Source organism: Ranitomeya imitator, chromosome 1 (genome assembly GCF_032444005.1).
Source record: "Ranitomeya imitator isolate aRanImi1 chromosome 1, aRanImi1.pri, whole genome shotgun sequence".
NCBI lineage: Eukaryota > Metazoa > Chordata > Amphibia > Anura > Dendrobatidae > Ranitomeya > Ranitomeya imitator.
The window spans coordinates 691035420-691054524 of record NC_091282.1 but is presented as its reverse complement, the minus strand read 5'-3'; the positions used below and the strand labels follow the sequence as shown (position 1 = coordinate 691054524).

Here is a 19105-nt window from a genome sequence, read left to right as displayed (position 1 = left end):
CTAACAGATGAAAATAATTCAGCTGCGGCAAGAAAAACTAAATCTCCGAGCACTAAAAAATACTCGGAGGACCCCCGAGCGTGCTCGAGAAACGAGTATATTCGCTCATCACTAGGGTCAGGATTCCCCTGACCGCTGCCACCAATTTGTCACAATTCACACCGTGACAGTCACCCCTACGTCACGGGTCGGGGTGGCTTTGGGCCAACAGACGGCTATCACATGTGCAGGGGGGCTTATCTTAGTTATCCCTCCACTGCTAACAATGTGATGAGAAAACACACACAAGGCTATTGACCTCTTAGTTTACAGCAGGGGCTTATGCTAGGTATCCCACTGCTTTCAATATACCACAAACTGCAGGGATTTATGTATATCCCGCTTACAGTTCCACTTAACACTTGCAGCTCTCTGGCGCCCCCCTTACTCTCAGGTCAGATTAGGTACTGCACCCTGGGTAATTAGTCGCCAGAAAGGCTGCCTGCTATGTACTGGCTATTGGGCACGCTGCAGCGATGCGATAAACTACTCCCACTCAGGCAGGAACAATAATTATCAACCCCGCAGCCGCTTCAGCATCACCCAAAAGTCTGCACACTATCGGTATCACTGCCACCAGCTTCGATTAAACGGGTCCGAAGCTAACCCAACACAACAGTAGCGTATTTCCCTTCAGAAGACTTAGGGTACGGTTTAGAACAGGAGAACGAACTAATATTAAATATTATATTCCATAAAAATTAGGCAGTGCTTTATCAAAAATATTTTATAAAGATGTTACAAAGGAGACAATTGCAAATATGTACACGGGTAATTATAACATAAAGGAAATAAAGGAGAGAAGATAACACTCACATGTTCAAAGCATGGCAGGCAACCATACGTCCCAGCTCATTTGGACGTGCTGCTGGCTTCAGGAGAAGACAAGAAGTCCAGAAGAAGAAATCAAGCAGAAGACTGAGCTGGGGAGCCTGCCACAAACTTAAAACTTTAAGGCTGTGACATCACAGAAAGGCTGGCTTATCCAGACCCTCCTCTCTCTACATTCTTGGTAAACTTTAAACTATTTTCTCTAATTTCTATAACTTCACTACAAAACATGTCAGAGTCATAACAAACCTAGCATTCATCTCGGATTAACGCGAGCATTCTAATGAGATCAAATATGTCCTATCTGGGATACATATTTACAGAGAAAACCCTACTTCTTTACCAGACGGAGTTAGAAGCTCAGGCTTTACGTGGTGAATAGATCCACCGAGGGGTGTAAAGAATATATATTTTCGTGTTTTTTACGTAAACGGGTTGTGTAATATCTTAACAAAACAAGACAAAGGACTTCCATGCATTTCTGGAAAGTTAGAATCCAGTTCTAGCCTGTCACTTTCCACTGCAAGAATGCCGGTCGTAAATACTTCGGCTCTCTGAGCTAGAGGTAATAAACTCTTCCTCCCCCATCTACACTGGCAAAGCAGCTCTTGGCTGAGTGAAAGGGAAGGAATTTGAAGCTACAAACTGTTGCAGCATCACTCCAAGAAGGGGGGCTTAGCCCACGCAGGCTAGCAAGAGAACTACTTATATTTCATACCATATCGTGACACCTCCCCCATTTGGTGTGCGCTAGGGAGGCAGTACCCCACGGTATGCCTCCATGGGCACCTCAGGTTCACCCTGGCGGGAGAGTCCATCTGCATTCCCATGCTCTTTGCCCGTTTTGTGTTCAATGGTGAAGTCAAACTGCTGAAGGGCAAGGCTCCAGCGTAGCAACCTGCCGTTGGTTCCACACATGGCGTTCAGCCAGCGCAGAGGGTTGTGGTCGGTCACCACAGTGAAGGGGCGACCGTACAAGTAGGGCTGCAAGCGCTGCAGGGCCCAGACTATGGCCAGGCACTCCTTCTTGATGGTGGAGTAGGCCACTTTCCTCGGCAAAAGCTTCCGGCCCAGGTATAACACGGGGTGCTCTTGGTCCTCCGAGTCAACCTGGCTGAGCACAGCACCAAGGCCAAACTCGCTGGCGTCGGTCTGCACCAAAAACGGTCGACTTCTGTCGACTGCTTTCAACACAGGGGCATTGCACAGTGTGGTTTTCAACGCCTGGAAGGCCCCCTCACAGCCATCTGTCCAGTTGACGATGTGGGGTAGCTTCTTCCTGGTGAGGTCCGTCAAAGCTTTTGCCAGGCTACTATAGTGCTGTACGAAGCGCCTATAGTACCCTGCAGTGCCCAAGAAGGACATCACCTGTTTCTTGGTCACGGGAGTGGGCCAGTTCACGATCACTCCCACTTTGTCAGGCTCTGGCTTCAGGGTGTTCCTGCCTACCCGGTGCCCCAGGTAGTGAACCTCCCTCATGCCCATCTGGCACTTTCCGGGCTTGATAGTCAGTCCTGCTTGGTGAATTCGCCTGAGCACCTCCTCGAGATGCTGCAGGTGTTCCTCCCAGGAGAAACTGAAGATGGCAATGTCATCCAAGTACGCCACTGCGTACTTCTCCAGTCCCTGAAGCAGGAGGTTGACCATCCGCTGGAAAGTGGCAGGGGCATTCTTCATGCCGAAGGGCATGACCGTGGACTCGTACAGTCCGAAGGGCGTGATAAAGGCGGACTTCTCCTGCGCCTCGGGGCTCAGGGGAATCTGTCAGTATCCTCTACTCAGATCCATTATTGTTAGGTAATCTGCGCCAGCTAACTTATCCAGCAGCTCCTTGATGCGCGGCATTGGGTGCGCGTCGGAGGCTGTGATGGCGTTGAGCCCCCTGTAGTCCACCCAGAACCGGGTGGTCCGGTCCTTCTTTGGCACGAGAACTACAGGTGATGCCCACGCGCTCTTTGACCGTCGAATCACCCCCAGTTGTAACATCTCATCGATCTCTTGGCGCATAATCTGCTGCACCTGGTCAGAGATTCGATAGGGTGTTCGCCGTAGTGGGGCGTGATTCCCGGTATCCACCTCGTGGACGGCTAACTCAGTCCTCCCAGGTCGGTTGGAGAACACGACCCGGAAGGGTTCCAGTGTGGTTTGCAACTGCAACCGCTGGGGTTCAGTTAACAAGGCGCTTACCTCCACGTCCTCGATGGACCCATTGGCCTTGGCTTGGGCCAGCATGTCCAGGAGGGTTTCTTCCTCACCGTCTTCGGGCAAGCTGCAGACCGGTAGGACGAAAGGTTCACGTTCGTGATGAGCCTTCATCATGTTGACGTGAAAGGCCTTTTGCCTACCCCGAGCGTGGTCAAGCGTGACCACGTAAGTGACCGGGTTGAGCTGTTGGTGGACGACGTACGGGCCCTCCCAGGCTGCCTGAAGCTTATCCGTTGGTACGGGGACCAGCACCCACACCTTTTGACCCACGTGGTAGGTCCGCTCCCGGGCGTTCTGGTCGTACCAGTGCTTCTGATCAGCCTGAGCCTGCGTCATGTTGTCATGCACCAACTGCGTCAAGGTCTGCATCTTGTCACGGAAGCGCATGACATACTCCACTATGGACACTTCAGAAGGGTTCGGCTCCTCTTCCCAGGATTCTCTTACCAACCCAAGGGGTCCCCGGACTCGCCTGCCGTACAGGAGCTCGAAGGGGGAGAACCCCGTCGAGGCCTGCGGAACCTCTCGGTAAGCAAACAGCAGGTGTGGGAGGTACCGCTCCCAGTCGCGCCCTTGAGTCTCAACCAGCATGCGTAGCATCTGTTTGAGGGTACCATTGAAGCGTTCACACAAGCCATTGGTCTGTGGGTGATACGCACTCGATACCAGGTGCTTCACCTGCATTCTCTTACAGAGAGCCTCCATTAGGCGAGACATAAATTGGGTCCCTTGATCAGTAAGCATTTCCCTGGGAAACCCTACACGTGAAAAGATGGCCAACAGGGCATCCGCCACCTTATCTGCCCTAGTTGACGACAGAGCTACTGCCTCTGGGTACCGGGTAGCGTAGTCTACCACAGTAAGGATGTATTGCTTTCCAGAGCTGCTGGGGACGGCCAGCGGGCCCACAATGTCCACCGAGATCCTCTGGAAAGGCTCTTCTATCACTGGCAAAGGGATCAGGGGAGCCTTAAGAGCAGGCCCCGCCTTCCCCACTCTTTGACAAGTGATACAGGAGCGGCAGTAGTTCGACACATCTGTCCCCATCTTAGGCCAATAGAAGTGTTGAGACGGCCAGGCCTTAGTTTTGCTGATCCCCAAGTGTCCAGCTAGCGGGATCTCATGGGCAATCCGCAACAACTCACCCCGGAATTGCTGCGGGACGACCAGCTGTCTTTCCCTCAACCACTCCTTTTGTGATTCTCCGGGTACTGTCTCCCGGTACAACCTTCCTTGTTCCCAGAACACCTTCTCCTTATCAGTCTCGGAGAAGCGCGTCCCGGCGAGTTATCTCAAACTCTCTAGGCTCGCATCTGTGTGCAGAGCGGCCTGAAACTCCTGGCTAGGCGAAGCCAGAAGCGATGTCAGAGTCCCTTCCCCATGGGAACCCTCTTGGACCTGCTCTGGGTCCACCTCTGGTTCAGTCACAGTGGTGACTGAGGAGGGTCTGGAAGGCAGACAGTTATCTGCGTTCCGGGCACTCTGACTGCGGGTGACAGCAGCTACGTAGGCTGTCTCCCCGGGGGTTTCTACAGACCCATCAGCCGGCGCTGCTATGGGCTCTACCTCCCCATCCACCCCCAACACTCCAGGGGCAGTGCTACTTATGGGCCAGTTACCTTCCTCGGTGGCACTGGTCACTTTCATGGCGTCACCTTCCTCACGGTTCCCATGCATCTCCCCATTTCCTGTAGCACCGACACTTGCCCCTGCTAGGGGTTCCTCAGCCGTCTCACTCCGCAGAGCGACGTGGCTGAGCACTCCTGTACCTATGGACACATCAACTTTCACAGAAAAATCATTATCAAGTTCCGTCGGTACAGGTACAACATTTTCACCATCAATCCTAGGAAAAAAATGGTTATTAGATGCATCATTACAAGATAAAGCATGGTCAGGTAACATATGCGATTTCCCATCATCATGATCATGGTTAACTTTACCCTCATTAGTAGATTGGGGAGGGGTGTCAGGGACGTAGTATGCAACCATCCTCCCCAAATCAGTCCCCAACAAAACATCAGTGGGCAAATTATCAGACAGCCCCACTTCTTTCACCCCGCTCCCGGCACCCCAATCAATAAAAACCCGGGCCATCGGTAAGGGACAGCTGATGCCCCCAATCCCAGTGACAGTTAGGGTTTTCCCCGGAATGATTTCTTCAGGGGCCGCCAGTTCGGGTCGGGTGAGGGTTCGTTCAGCCCCGGTGTCCTTGAGGCCTGTAGCAACATGGCCTCCCACAGTGACGTGCTGTACGTTGTCACACACCCTCCCAACCACACCACCCACCAAAAGAACTGCTGCATTAGGCCCTGGGGCCTTGGCTGGGGTGTTCTTCTGCTTGGTTGGGCAGGAGGGACTGATATGACCAGTCTGATGGCAGGTGAAACACTTGCGAGGTTCGGTGGTAGGTCTGGTGCTGTTGGCCACGGGGCCAGGACCTCTGGTGTGTTGGCTGGCAGGGATACTGGCGTTGGTTGCAGGCTTACCCCCTCTCCAGCTGGTGGTGACTGGCTTCCGCACTTCCGATCTACGGTTGGCCTCATAGGCATCGGCAATCTGCGCTGCTTTCGTCACGTCTTTGGGTTCTCTGTCCATCACGAACTGTCGCACCTCAGCTGGGCAAAGATGAAAGAACTGGTCTTTGATCATCAGGTCTTGCAGCTGTGCAAAGGTGGTCACTGACAGTCCTTGGGTCCACTGGTCAAAGTGGGTCCCCAGTCCATGCACCACATCACTGTAACTGTCGTGTGGGCCACGTTGGAGGGTCCGGAACTTTCTACGGTACACCTCGGGTGTAAGCTGGTACTTGGCTATCAGAGCCTTCTTGATGGCCTCATAGTCACCATCTTGTTCTTGAGGGAGGGCAGCAAACGCCTCTAGAGCTTTGCCTCTCAGCCCTGGTGTCAGGTATCGTGCCCATTCATCTGTAGGCAGCCGGTACTGTCTGCAGGCTTTCTCAAAGGCCCGCAGAAACGTGTCCAGGTCTCCGTCCTTCTCCATAACAGGGAAGTGATCGGGCCGGGGCTTAGGTATCTGAGCGCTGCTGGGCTCACGTCTCTGGGCGGTGGAGGGCATCCCCCCTGCCGGAGCATCTCCAGTTCATGTTCTCGCTGGGCTTGGCGCTCGGCTCTCTCAGCCTCCCGCTCGGCTCGCTGGGCCTCTCTCTCAGCTCGGGCCTCTCTCTCGGCTTGCTGGGCCTCCTGCCGGTATTGCTGAATCAGCTGCCGACGTCCCTCATGGTCGTCAGTGGGGAATTCTTTCAAGGCCGCCTGCAGGTGGGGGTCCAATTCGCCCGGATTGCCAACAGAGCCAGCATTCAGTGGTTGGACCTCTGCTGCAGCACCATGTTCGCTGGTGCTGGCTTCTGCGGCCTCTGGGCTCTGTGACCTGGCTTGGTCGGCTTCGAATTGCACCAGGTCAGCGACCATTTGAGCCTTGGACTTGTCCTGGGGGTTCAGGCCATGGTACATGCATATCCCAGCAAGAATGTCCTTCTTCTGCTGGTTGTACCAGGCTTCCCCTTTCGCAGCCATGGTTGCCAAATAAAAGATAGGATAGAAAAACGAAGAGAAGGGAGGGGATAATTACCAGTACGCAATTGTCTCACAACTAAAAAACACTGAGTTCGTTCTCCAAACTTATTTGCGCAGAGTCCTCGCAAGAACTTTCTGCAAGTTTTTAGTGAGGAATGATTGCTCAAACCAAATCACTAATGCTCTAATATCCTACCGCCTTGCCACCAAATGTCAGGATTCCCCTGACCGCTGCCACCAATTTGTCACAATTCACACCGTGACCGTCACCCCTACGTCACGGGTCGGGGTGGCTTTGGGCCAACAGACGGCTATCACATGTGCAGGGGGGCTTATCTTAGTTATCCCTCCACTGCTAACAATGTGATGAGAAAACACACACAAGGCTATTGACCTCTTAGTTTACAGCAGGGGCTTATGCTAGGTATCCCACTGCTTTCAATATACCACAATCTGCAGGGATTTATGTATATCCCGCTTACAGTTCCACTTAACACTTGCAGCTCTCTGGCGCCCCCCTTACTCTCAGGTCAGATTAGGTACTGCACCCTGGGTAATTAGTCGCCAGAAAGGCTGCCTGCTATGTACTGGCTATTGGGCACGCTGCAGCGACGCGATAAACTACTCCCACTCAGGCAGGAACAATAATTATCAACCCCGCAGCCACTTCAGCATCACCCAAAAGTCTGCACACTATTGGTATCACTGCCACCAGCTTCGATTAAACGGGTCCGAAGCTAACCCAACACAACAGTAGCGTATTTCCCTTCAGAAGACTTAGGGTACGGTTTAGAACAGGAGAACGAACTAATATTAAATATTATATTCCATAAAAACTAGGCAGTGCTTCATCAAGAATATTTTATAAAGATGTTACAAAGGAGACAATTGCAAATATGTACACGGGTAATTATAACATAAAGGGAATAAAGGAGAAAAGATAACACTCACATGTTCAAAGCATGGCAGGCAACCATACGTCCCAGCTCATTTGGACGTGCTGCTGACTTCAGGAGAAGACAAGAAGTCCAGAAGAAGAAATCAAGCAGAAGACTGAGCTGGGGAGCCTGCCACAAACTTAAAACTTTAAGGCTGTGACATCACAGAAAGGCTGGCTTATCCAGACCCTCCTCTCTCTACATTCTGGGTAAACTTTAAACTATTTTCTCTGATTTCTATAACTTCACTACAAAACATGTCAGAGTCATAACAAACCTAGCATTCATCTCGGATTAACGTGAGCATTCTAATGAGATCAAATATGTCCTATCTGGGATACATATTTACAGAGAAAACCCTACTTCTTTACCAGACGGCGTTAGAAGCTCAGGCTTTACGTGGTGAATAGATCCACCGAGGGGTGTAAAGAATATATATTTTCGTGTTTTTTACGTAAACGGGTTGTGTAATATCTTAACAAAACAAGACAAAGGACTTCCATGCATTTCTGGAAAGTTAGAATCCAGTTCTAGCCTGTCACTTTCCACTGCAAGAATGCCGGTCGCAAATACTTCGGCTCTCTGAGCTAGAGGTAATAAACTCTTCCTCCCCCATCTACACTGGCAAAGCAGCTCTTGGCTGAGTGAAAGGGAAGGAATTTGAAGCTACAAACTGTTGCAGCATCACTCCAAGAAGGGGGGCTTAGCCCACGCAGGCTAGCAAGAGAACTACTTATGATATTTCATACAATATCGTGACAACTAGTCATGACAGCTGTCATGGCCATCCTACACTCTCGGGGCCTAGTCATCTTCCCCTATCTAGACGACCTACTGATCAAAGGGCCATTTTTCCAAGCCTGCGAGGGGTGCGTCTGCATTTCTTTGGATACTATCTCAGCTAGGCTGGTTAATCAACCTGAACAAGTCTTCTCCCGTTCCAGCTCAGCAGATCTCCTTCCTGGGCATGATTCTGGACACTTCCTGAGGGTTGATGATTCTCTCTTGGGACAAGAGTCTAGCCCTTCAAAGGGTGGTCCGGATGCTGTCAACTGTCTCCTTGTTCCATCCGTTTCGGCATGAGGATTCTCGGAAAGATGGTAACTGCAATGGAAGCAATTCCATTTGCGCAACTGCATCTTCATCTCATACAACACGCACTATTGGATTCATGGGACAAGAGTCCCTTTTCCCCCTCCATCAACCGTGTTGACTGACCCCTCTGGTCAAACAGGCACTCCAGTGGTGGATGCTCCGGTCCTCCCTTCTCCAAGGGAAGTCCTTTCTCCCAGTCCATTGGCTGGTGTTCACTACCGATGCCAGCCTCCTCAGCTGGGGAGCTGTTTTTCGCTCTCACACTGCCCAGGGGAGTTGGTCCCCTCAGGAGTCTCGGCTTCCCATCAATGTCCTGGAGATCCGTGCAATTCAGCTATCCCTGTGGTGGTTCCATCATCTCCTAGCAGGCCACACCATCCGTATCCAGTCTGACAATGCCATGGCCTGTATCAATCAGGGGGGCACTGGCAGCAAAGCTGCAATGCGCGAAGTGGAACACATTTTTCACTGGGCTGAAATTAACCACTGTCTTAACGGCCATTCATATTCCAGGGGTGGAAAACTGGGCCGCGGATTTCTTAAGCTGTCAAGGCCTTGCCTCGGGAGAGTGGTCTCTCCATCAGGACATTTTCCAGCATATCTGCCTTCGTTGGGGTACTCCGGACGTAGACCTGATGGCTTCCTGGTTCAATGCAAAGGTACCCGATTTTGTGGCCCGGTCCCGGGATCCGAGAGCAATTGGGGTGGATGCGCTGATCCTTCCCTGGAGTCACTTCCGTCTTCCTTACCTGTCTTCGAACCTGGAAAATCTTTTTTGAATGGTGCAGAAGCAGAGGTCAGAATACACTGGTTTTCAACATTCGTACCATCTTGGAATTTATTCAGTCCGGTCTGGACTTGGGACTAGCGCCGAGCTCCCTCAAGGGGCAGATCTCGGCCTTGTCTGTCCTGTTCCAGCGTAAGATCGCTTCCAAACCCCAGGTGAGAACGTTCTTTCAGGGAGTCTTCCACATGGTACCTCCCTATAGAGTGCCTCTAGATGCCTGGGACCTTAACCAGGTCCTAGGTGTCCTGCAAGAATCTCCTTTCAAGCCGTTGCAGGACATTTCTCTATCCTCTCATGGAAGGTGGCCTTCTATCAGAGGAGTCTCATAGTTGGCTGCTCTTTCCTGTTGAGCTCCTTTTCTGACATTTCACAGAGACAAAGTGGTTCTCAGGCTGTCCCTGCCCTTCCTTCTGAAGGTGGTGTCTTTCTTCCACCTTAATGAGGATATTGTGCTTCCCTCGTTTTGTCCTGCCCCAGTGAACCTTGTAGAGAAGGCTCTTCACTCCTTAGATCTTGTGAGGGCTCTCAGAAAGTATGTGTCTAGGACGGCATCCTTTCGCCAGACGGATGCCCTGTTTGAGAAAGTATATAAGAATAACAGCCGCACTCAAGTCTTTATATTTACGTAGAAATTTTTTTTGTTTTTATTCAAGTGCACAGGCACCACCAAATAATTTTTAAAGCAAAAAGGCAGATGATTGCGGACAACAAGGTAGCGTTTCGAGCAGGCACGGTCTTTCTCAAAACCTCACTTAAGTAAAAGGAGTGGTTGGGAAAAAAGGATACAGAAGGAGAGTCCCCAAGGACAGCTCAAGGTAGAATTCAGGAGTATGGTGTCCGTCCCATTGGTGGTGCATATATTTTCCTCTGGATACGTGCTCCAGAAAGGACACCGGAAAGGATTGGCCGCCTCTAAGTTGACAATAGCCAGATGGATTCGGTCGGCTATTCAAGAAGCTTACCGCGTCAGAGGCAAACCTATTCCAGCGGGGATCAAGGCACACTCCACTCGGTCGGTGGTTGCCTCATGGGCCATTCGGCATCAAGCATCTGCGGAGCAGGTTTGCAAAACGGCGACCTGGTCTAGCCTGCACACTTTCTCAAAGCATTATAATGTCCAAAATCAAGCATCTGCAGATGCGAGCCTGGGTAGATGAATTTTGTAGGCAGCAGTAGCGCACCTTTAGACAGCAGGCGCTGGGGGGTTTACTCTGTTATATTATTTCCCACCCAGGGACTGCTATGGGACTTCCCACGGTCCTGTGTCCCCCAATGTGGCAAAGGAAAAACAGAGTTTTGTGTCCTCACCGTAAAATCCTTTTCTCCGAGCAACTCATTGGAGGACATAGCACCAACCCTTTTGGCCTGTTACCTATGATGGTTTTACAGTTTGACATGTATCTACTGTGGGTTTTTTGTTAATCTCCTACTGCTTGGTCACTGAACTGGTACGATCCAGAGCCAGTGGGTGGTGTATACCTAGTGTCAGCAGCATACACCCACGGTCCTGTGTCCCCCCAATGAGTGGCTCGGAGAAAAGAATTTTACGGTGAGTACACAAAAATCCCTGTTTTAATTGGAAAACATTAAGATTGACAAAGGGTTGTTCTAGGAGTGGACAAGCCCTTTAAAAAAAAAACACATCTCATGTAACTATACCCTTAACTCACACTCCATACTGATTATGGTTTAACATACAAAGTTGAATTGGGGCAATAATATTGTACTGATATCAACTGTGATCATAAATTGTTGGGGATCACCAGCCTTAGTGTCAATCTGTCTCCATGTTTTTTGCCACCTAATCTGAGAGTAGTGTGGAGTACTGTAGATACCCTACTTCCAGCTTTCTGGCATGCTTGCTGTAGCTTTGACAAATCAGCAGAAGATTATCACTACAGGACTAGTTGACTTGCTGCCAGGTAGTCCTCCATATTCAGAAACTCTGTATAACCCCACCCCATCACTGATTGGCAGCTTTCTGCCTATGCACAGTAAACACAGAAAGTTACCAATCAGTGATGTGAGTGGGGCCAATCAAAGAGCTGGTAGATCTGCAGTAGATTAAACAGTGATTTGAATCAAAAGTAAAGCAAGCAGCCCCCTGGTAGTGGACACTTTGTTGGAATCAGGGTCTTTGTCCCTAAATCATGCAGCTTTCTGATTGACGAGTACTGATGATTTCACTGTCTCGGTCCAGCATCATGTTATAGGCGTAGGGCAGTGTGCTGCTGATAAAAGATATCACAATCCATCACCCAACAAATAAGCACTGGTGATCACTAGCATGTTTATACAGACCGATAATCTAATTACTGCTAATTCATTGATTTGCAGTCCCTCTGAATGCACCATTAGGCCACGTTCACACGGTCAGTATTTCCCATCAATATTTTTAAGCCAAAACCAGGAGTGGAACAGTCAGAGGAAAAGTATAATAGAAACATATGCACCACTTCTGCATTCTTTACCCACTCCTCTTCTGGTTTTGGCTTACAAATACTGATGGAAAATACTGACCAAATACTGAATGTGTGAACGTGGCATTTTGTGAAGCAAAAGTTCTAAGTGAAAAGCATCCGCAAAGAACTTAAATAATCAAAAAAAGGAATGCGTTAGTTCATCATAATATTATTAGACATAAAAAAATAAGTCTAAATAAGAGAAGAAAACCAGGTTACCTAATGGGATTTTATTGCATGGTTCTCACTGCTACAATAAAAGGTATGTAAAAGTAGCAAAAGAGCAGTTTTGGCATTCTTCTATTTTTTAATTTTATTTATTTTTATGAAAAACACTGCACTCTAATGTTTATATTGTATGTAAGGATAGGTTTGCACTGTGCATAAACATTAACCCCTTGAATGGGCCTAAAAAATGTGCCCCAATAGCAACAGTGAATCCGTGTTCGGGCTCATTCCTTGTTCCACATGTCTGAGTGATCGGGGGGGAAGTAAAGCCACTTTTTCCGCTATTGCTCCTAGTCAAAGATAAACTTTGTATGAGAAACAGCGCACAGAAAAGAAAAAAAAATACAATATTGATGCGGAATCCATAAAAACTACAAAATAAGTACAAAAACCCAGAAACCACTAATAAGGTGCAAAAAAAAAAAAAGGGGTCAATTTTTCCTGGTCAGAATTGTACGAACTGATATTATCACCTCTAGCAGCAATGTACAGAATATACACACAAGAAAGCACACCCCGTGCACTGAATGCAAACAGTACACGACCCTGGCCGTAATAACGATCATAGTTATTACATGCAAAACCAGTGCACCATCCCCCACACAGGCGCAATAACCTAAAATACACAATAAGGCTATGTGCACACGATGCAGATTTGGCTGTGGAATTTTCTGTGCAGATTCTGCATTTGTTGGCAGAAAACGCAGGTCAGAATCTGCGCCTTTTTTTGGTATGTGCACACGATGCAGATTTCCTTTTTTCACCCTTGCAGATTTCTATTAGGGTATGTGCACACGTTGCGTTATGGGTGGTCTGCACTTTCATACTGGTGCCTGGATAACTGTGAACCCACCACTCACCAGCTGGACAAGTGACTGTCCTCAGCAGCGGATTTTAACTCAAGTATAGAATAAGAAACCTATGAAGACTTTGGGAGGGGGTATTATGTGAGCATCCAGGACATTGTCAGCTGTCTCCAACTTTATCGAGCACTAGGAGAGGAGCAAGAATCCGGCTCTTGTTTGTTTCTACGGCGCAGCCATTTAACACCATCTCATCCAAAATAATGTGTACCTTGTCCAGATTGAACATTATCTGTATGTCAGAGTGAAGGAATAAATGGTCTGTATATCACTGAGATTTCACAGAAAAATTTGTTAGAGTATACGACAAATATTCTTTTTCTCAAACAGAATCAAGAAATCAAAGTCAAAATAAGTAAAAATGGTTACTCTTATGAGAACAGTGGCCAATTTATGCTAATATTTAGGTATGATACATTTTTACAGCGGTAAGGTCAAAACGGACTGTTTTCTCATGACATATTGTACTTCATGATGGTGGTAAAATTTATTCGCCATGACTTGAGTTTATTTATGAATAAAACTGAAAATTGGCAGAAATGTTGAAAATTTTGCAATTTTCAAACTTTAAATTTTTATGCCCTTAAACCAGAAAGTTATGTCACACTGTTGTTGGGGAAATCTACTGTTTGGGAGCATGGCAGGGCTCAGAAGGGACGGAGCACCGTCTTGACTCTTTGAATACAAAATTGGCTGGGCTCGAGAGCGGACGCTGTGTCACATTTGGAGACCCCCCGATGTGCCCAAACAGTGGAAACTTCCCCCACAGGTGACCCCATTTCAGAAATCATACCCCTCAAGGATTTTACTCGGGTATAGTGAGTATTTTGAATCCACAGGTACATCACAGAATTTGATAACATTAGGTCGTCATATTTGAATATGTCGTCATTAGTGTTGAGTGTAAGTGCTGCTGCTCCAGTTTGCATTGGGTGACATGCTCGAGTCCCCGCCCCGCATGTTCCGTGGCTGCTAGACACCCCCCAAAAAACATGCAGGGATAAGCGATACTCCGTGTATACCCGAGCACCAGCTACAAACTCGAGTATCACGCGCTTGCACTGGACACTAGCAGCCATATTGTCATCCTTTTTTATTTTACTTTTGAAAAAAAAATCCAACTCCACCCCTAACACAACCCCAACCCTAACTGCAAAGAACGGAAAAAGATACAAATTAGTTAAATTACATTTTCTTTATTTTATAAGTGGGTGACAAAAAGGGATTTGATTTACATTTTTTTTCCTTTTGATCCCTGTGATAGACCCTATCACAGAGATCAAAAGGAACCAGTAGAGAATTCCCTATTGTTGTTGGGTACCGGCCAGCAGATCTCTTTTTTTTCAGGAAGATGAAGCAGAAGGTCGGGGGACAGATCAGGAGGGACAGGGGGATGATTGTTAGATAATATAAGAGGAAAGAGAAATTAATTTTAAATCAGACTTTTTTTTTTATTGGACAGGGGACCGTAAAAACTGCCCCTGATCATGTTCTGCAGGGTCTCAGCTACCACTGGCAGATGAGACCCCCGAGATTTTACAACGCTGAGGGAGCGCTATACCATAATTTCTCAGCGCTGAAGAATAAGTACCCTTTGCCTGCTGCCGTTAAAAGGCTTTTGGGCAGTCATAAGGGGTTAAACTACCCAATTATTGGGGAAAGAATGTTTCAAGGAATGCTCGGTTCCGATAATCATGCAGTGTAATTGCACATGTACTCTGCCCACTGAGCTCATGAATCAAGTGTAGGCAAGGATTGGTGTAGAATCAGAAAAGGAAAAATTTAGATTTTTTTCTATAGACAGTATCAAACTTGTCCACAAACTGCGTGTGCCATAGCATACAAAACACAGGGACAGGATGCGACCGTGCCGGCTGAAAACCATTGATGAATGAGCTGCTGGGAACGAAGCCCAGTGACCGGAGGTAACCTCTATGACGTCACCCCCGGTCACTGAGCGCTCACGGTGCTAGTGAGGATCTCACAACAGCGCAGCCCGGCTGGGAACGCAGACCAGTGACCGGAGGTAACCTTTATGATGTCACCCTCAGTCACTAACGCTGTGTTCCCAGCAGCTCATTCACCAGTGGTGTTCAGCCGGGACGGTCGCATCTTGGCACCGACCAGGTTGAAAACTAATTATCCCCCAGACATGGATTACGGCGTGAGACACAACGACGGACAGGTATGGTATATTGTTGCTTTTTTATTTTACTTTTATTACAGGAGATCGAGGGCTTTGCAGGAATTAGGCGTTGCAGCACTTATGGTTTAATTGAGAATAATAAAGGAGTCTGTAACTTTTTCAGTTAATTAAAGGAATTAATTCTGGCTGTCCCTTTATTTAACATATAACTATAGGATTAGTAATGGAGAGGTGTCTTATAGACACCACACCATTACTAAGCCGTGGGCTTGATGTCACCTGACAATACAAAGGTGACATCAACCCCACAAATATGAACCCCACTTGCCACTGCTACAGGGCAAATGGGAAGAACCGGGCAAAGCACCAGAATTGGCGCATCTAATAGATGTGCCTTTTCTGGGCAGTTACGGGCTGCTATTTTAGGCTGGAGGGGTCAATATCCATGGCCCCTTACCAGCCCGAGAATACCAGCCCCCCGCTGTGAGTTTTTAGCAAGGCAGGTTGTCAAAAATGGGGGGAACTCCACGCCTTTTTTTTAATTATTTATTTAAATAATTTAAAAAAAAAAACACAGTGTAGGGACCCCTCTATTCTTGATAACCAGCCTGGCTGACTGCTGAGGGTTGCAGCCCCCAGCTGTGAGTTTTACCTGGCTGGTTATAGAAAATACAGGGGAACCCACGACGTTTTCTTCATTTATTTATTTATATATAGCACAGGCAGCAGCTGATGAATACCCCCATCAGCCACTCCTGCTGTCACTGTTATTAGCAGCAGCATGGATAGGCTGATGATCGGCAGCCGCCTGCTCTTTTATCACTTAAATGTACTTCAGCAATCACTCTAGGTCCCTAGGGCAATCTCAGCTGGGTCAAAAAAGCTCACATACAGAATATTTTCAAAGGTTATGGAAAGAGATCTGGCAGATCTGATCAACCACATTGCCAAGGCCTGCAAATCATAGAATCATATAATGTTAGAGTTGATAGGGACCTCCAGGGTCATAGTGTCCAACCCCCTGCTCAATGCAGGATTCACTAAACCATCTCAGAAAGATGTCTGTCCAGCCTCTGCTTGAAGAATTCCATTGAAAGAGACCTCACCGCCTCCCGTGGCAAACTGTTTTACTCATTGATCATCCTCACTGTACGTTCACGTTTGTTCAACTTAATGGGAATTCACAAGTAGCTTCTCTTGAGATTCAGGCAACATCATACCATGAGCTAAAATATACTGCTCATGGCCTCGGAATGGTGATGTATCTTCTGAAATTCTATTGTGGAACATACCTTCAGAGAAACATGATTGTTTGGCAGCAGACTTATCAAGATTCTCTATGAGATCACAGATGACACAAGCTCCCTTCTCCGTCAATCGAAACCTACAGTAAGAGTCCAGGCTAAAGTTGTAGGTTTGTCTCTTTGGAGAAAATATTCACCCACCAGGATAGGAAAAACATATCCTTTAATTGCAAGCAGCCTCTTTCAAATCTGGGGCTTTCAAGTTAATCACTGTCTGTAGAGGCGGTCTCACCTAAGTCACTTATTCCTTCTGTTTCAGGACATCTGAGTCAGAAATGTGGTCTCAATGAGATACAGTTTTAGTTTTTGACTGATTATTTTAGTTCTGTTCTGCTTGATTTCACTCTCTTGGTTCATGTTTCAAGCAAGTGCTTTATTCTCTTTTGGAAATAAGAGGAACTATGACAAGGACGCCTATGTAGAAATTTACATGTCCCCAAAAGGAAAGCCTGGTCCACCTCATCCTGGACTTGAGGCAGCTCAAAAAATGTGTTTGTGAATGAAGTCGCTCTGTTTTGTCATATTCTTCATTCAGCCAAGAATTCCTATCCTCAAAGGATTTTTGAGACTCCTGAGGATTTAAAATTTTGTGATTCACAACATCAGTTCCAGATTGATGCCATTGACTTTGACTTTTTTGCCTACTCATCCAAGTAATTGTGGAGTTTCTACACTCCTTTCCAGTATACTGTCATTCTGGTGATGCCAACATGTTGGCAGTGCAAGTCCTTCTTTCAGAAAGTAAAAGTCTAATCCCTGCGGAGCCTGTTCTCCCTTCCAATCTGTTTTTTTGCATAAAGATCCTGGTTAAGATGGTAGCTGCAATTCTAGATGGCTATCAATGCTATGCGAGACCCCCTTTTTCCCATTTTTCTTGCGGAGCTCTTTTATGTAGCCTTCAAACACCCAATTCACCCATTCACTGGTTGGTCCTGACCACAAAAGCCACCCTGACAGACTAAAAAGAGGAGGGGTGGGAATTCCCTGACAATTCAGAGTCATCCTTAAGAATCCCGGTTATAGATCTTCATCTAAATCCAAACTGGATTCTCTATAAACAGCTCCACATCCATGTCTCATATGAATCTCGATGGGTACACATGCAGCAGAACCATCATGAAGAAAGGATGGTTTTGTGATTCTATGGACTCTCTTTTACTTTTTCTACACCCCCATACTTTCTTTGGAACAGTAAAAGGATTTCCAGGTTTCCTTGTAGCTCCTGAATGGTCCAGATGTATGAGCTTTTCGGTTGTAATGATCTCTATCAGACAGGCCTCTATATGGCAGCTCATTCCCATTGCTCCTCCTTTCAGATACTTCGTCAAGTTATAGAGTTCTGCGACTACGGCCTTTCTTCTTTCTGAAGGCCATATTCACCTTCGAGCTTAAAAGGGTTGCCAAGCCTTAAGCGTGTGACTGCAGACTTAATCCCCACAGTGCACACACTGCGAGCTGTGAGGATTCTCCAGTGTCAGCCACGTGACTACAAGTGTAGTCTACTAGACTATTTCCGTCCTTGCACAGTACACTTGCATAAAATATGCTGGAATCTGAATAGTTAGATACTGGCCTGGAGTATGCATATTGCTCCTTGATGTGTCACTTCAAGAAAATGGCGCTGGCAGTCAAACAGCAGAAGGCAGCACTGGGTGAGAAATAGAGCTGGAGTGACAGAAGAGCTTCCATTGATGCTATAAAGTATGACCCTTGGAACAATTGAAAACGAAGTCCCCGATTCATTAAGAACGATGGTTTTCTCCTCGGTCTTGACGAGACATATTGCTCCTGATACAATTAACAAGTAGTGTGCACCTTGGTACAAATCTTACGCCAGTTCCTGACTAATTCATGATGAGTTGTGGTGTCGTGTCCCCGCCGCGCCCCTATCTCGCCTATTTTGCGCGAACTGGGAAAAAAATGCCAAAGTGCTAAATTTTTGTGCCGTTCCAAAGCAAATTCAAAACCGAATACTGTCAAAATTGCTTTGATAAATCAGGGCCTAAATAGATCAGCCATTTGATATCCTTGCAGGCATCATGGCCCATCTTTTATGGCTATTTTTATTGAACCAAGTCTAATTCCTGCAAGAGAATCTCTGGTAATTAATATTACCTATTTTATTTTTATAATTTAGATTTTGCCCTTTGTTGTCTTATAAAAATAATTTTTACCATATCATCGGCACTATATCCAGAAGAGAGTAGTAGATCATACACGGAGTATGTAACCATAGTCTGATATTTTGCTGTGCAGCTTCACCAATGATGACACATATTCTAAATGCTTTCCTATATGTCGTCAGGTCCCAATATGCGTAAAATAGATGCCAAATTTTAGAAAAGGATACATCCAGCTCACTCTGGAAAGGAAAAACAAGACATCAATGTCAGAAAGCATCTCCATTTAATAATCTGATACATACATTCAATTTCTGAAAATATTTAATGACTTTATTAAATATTCTTATGATCATACTTGGTTCCGTTCATGGATGCAAGTCAAGACGCTCTGGAGAATTTCCCATTCAATTACTTGACTTACAAATGACTTACAATAGGATCATTTTTCAGAGTAATGTTACACACAGCACTATTGCCTCCATCAAATCTGACAATACATGCAACATGGAACCTTTGCTGAACTATACAGGATTTTTAACTATCAAATT

At 47.0% G+C, this 19105-nt stretch overlaps 1 protein-coding gene across 3 annotated transcripts in view; it reads right to left on the bottom strand.

The window, feature by feature from the left end:
- Positions 1–12108: 12108 nt before the first annotated feature.
- AP4S1 (adaptor related protein complex 4 subunit sigma 1) overlaps positions 12109–19105 on the bottom strand; it is an 83380-nt gene continuing 76383 nt past the window's right edge. For 2 of the 3 annotated variants that reach the window (XM_069730365.1, XM_069730355.1), the window contains 2 exons: positions 18785–18796; positions 12109–13216 (listed from right to left, as the gene is read on the bottom strand). In XM_069730365.1, the coding sequence (XP_069586466.1) occupies positions 13088–13216; positions 18785–18796 (141 nt within the window). In that variant the 3' untranslated portion in view covers positions 12109–13087. The remainder of the gene's footprint in view (positions 13217–18784; positions 18797–19105) is intronic. The other variant, XR_011314017.1, reaches the window with a different exon arrangement.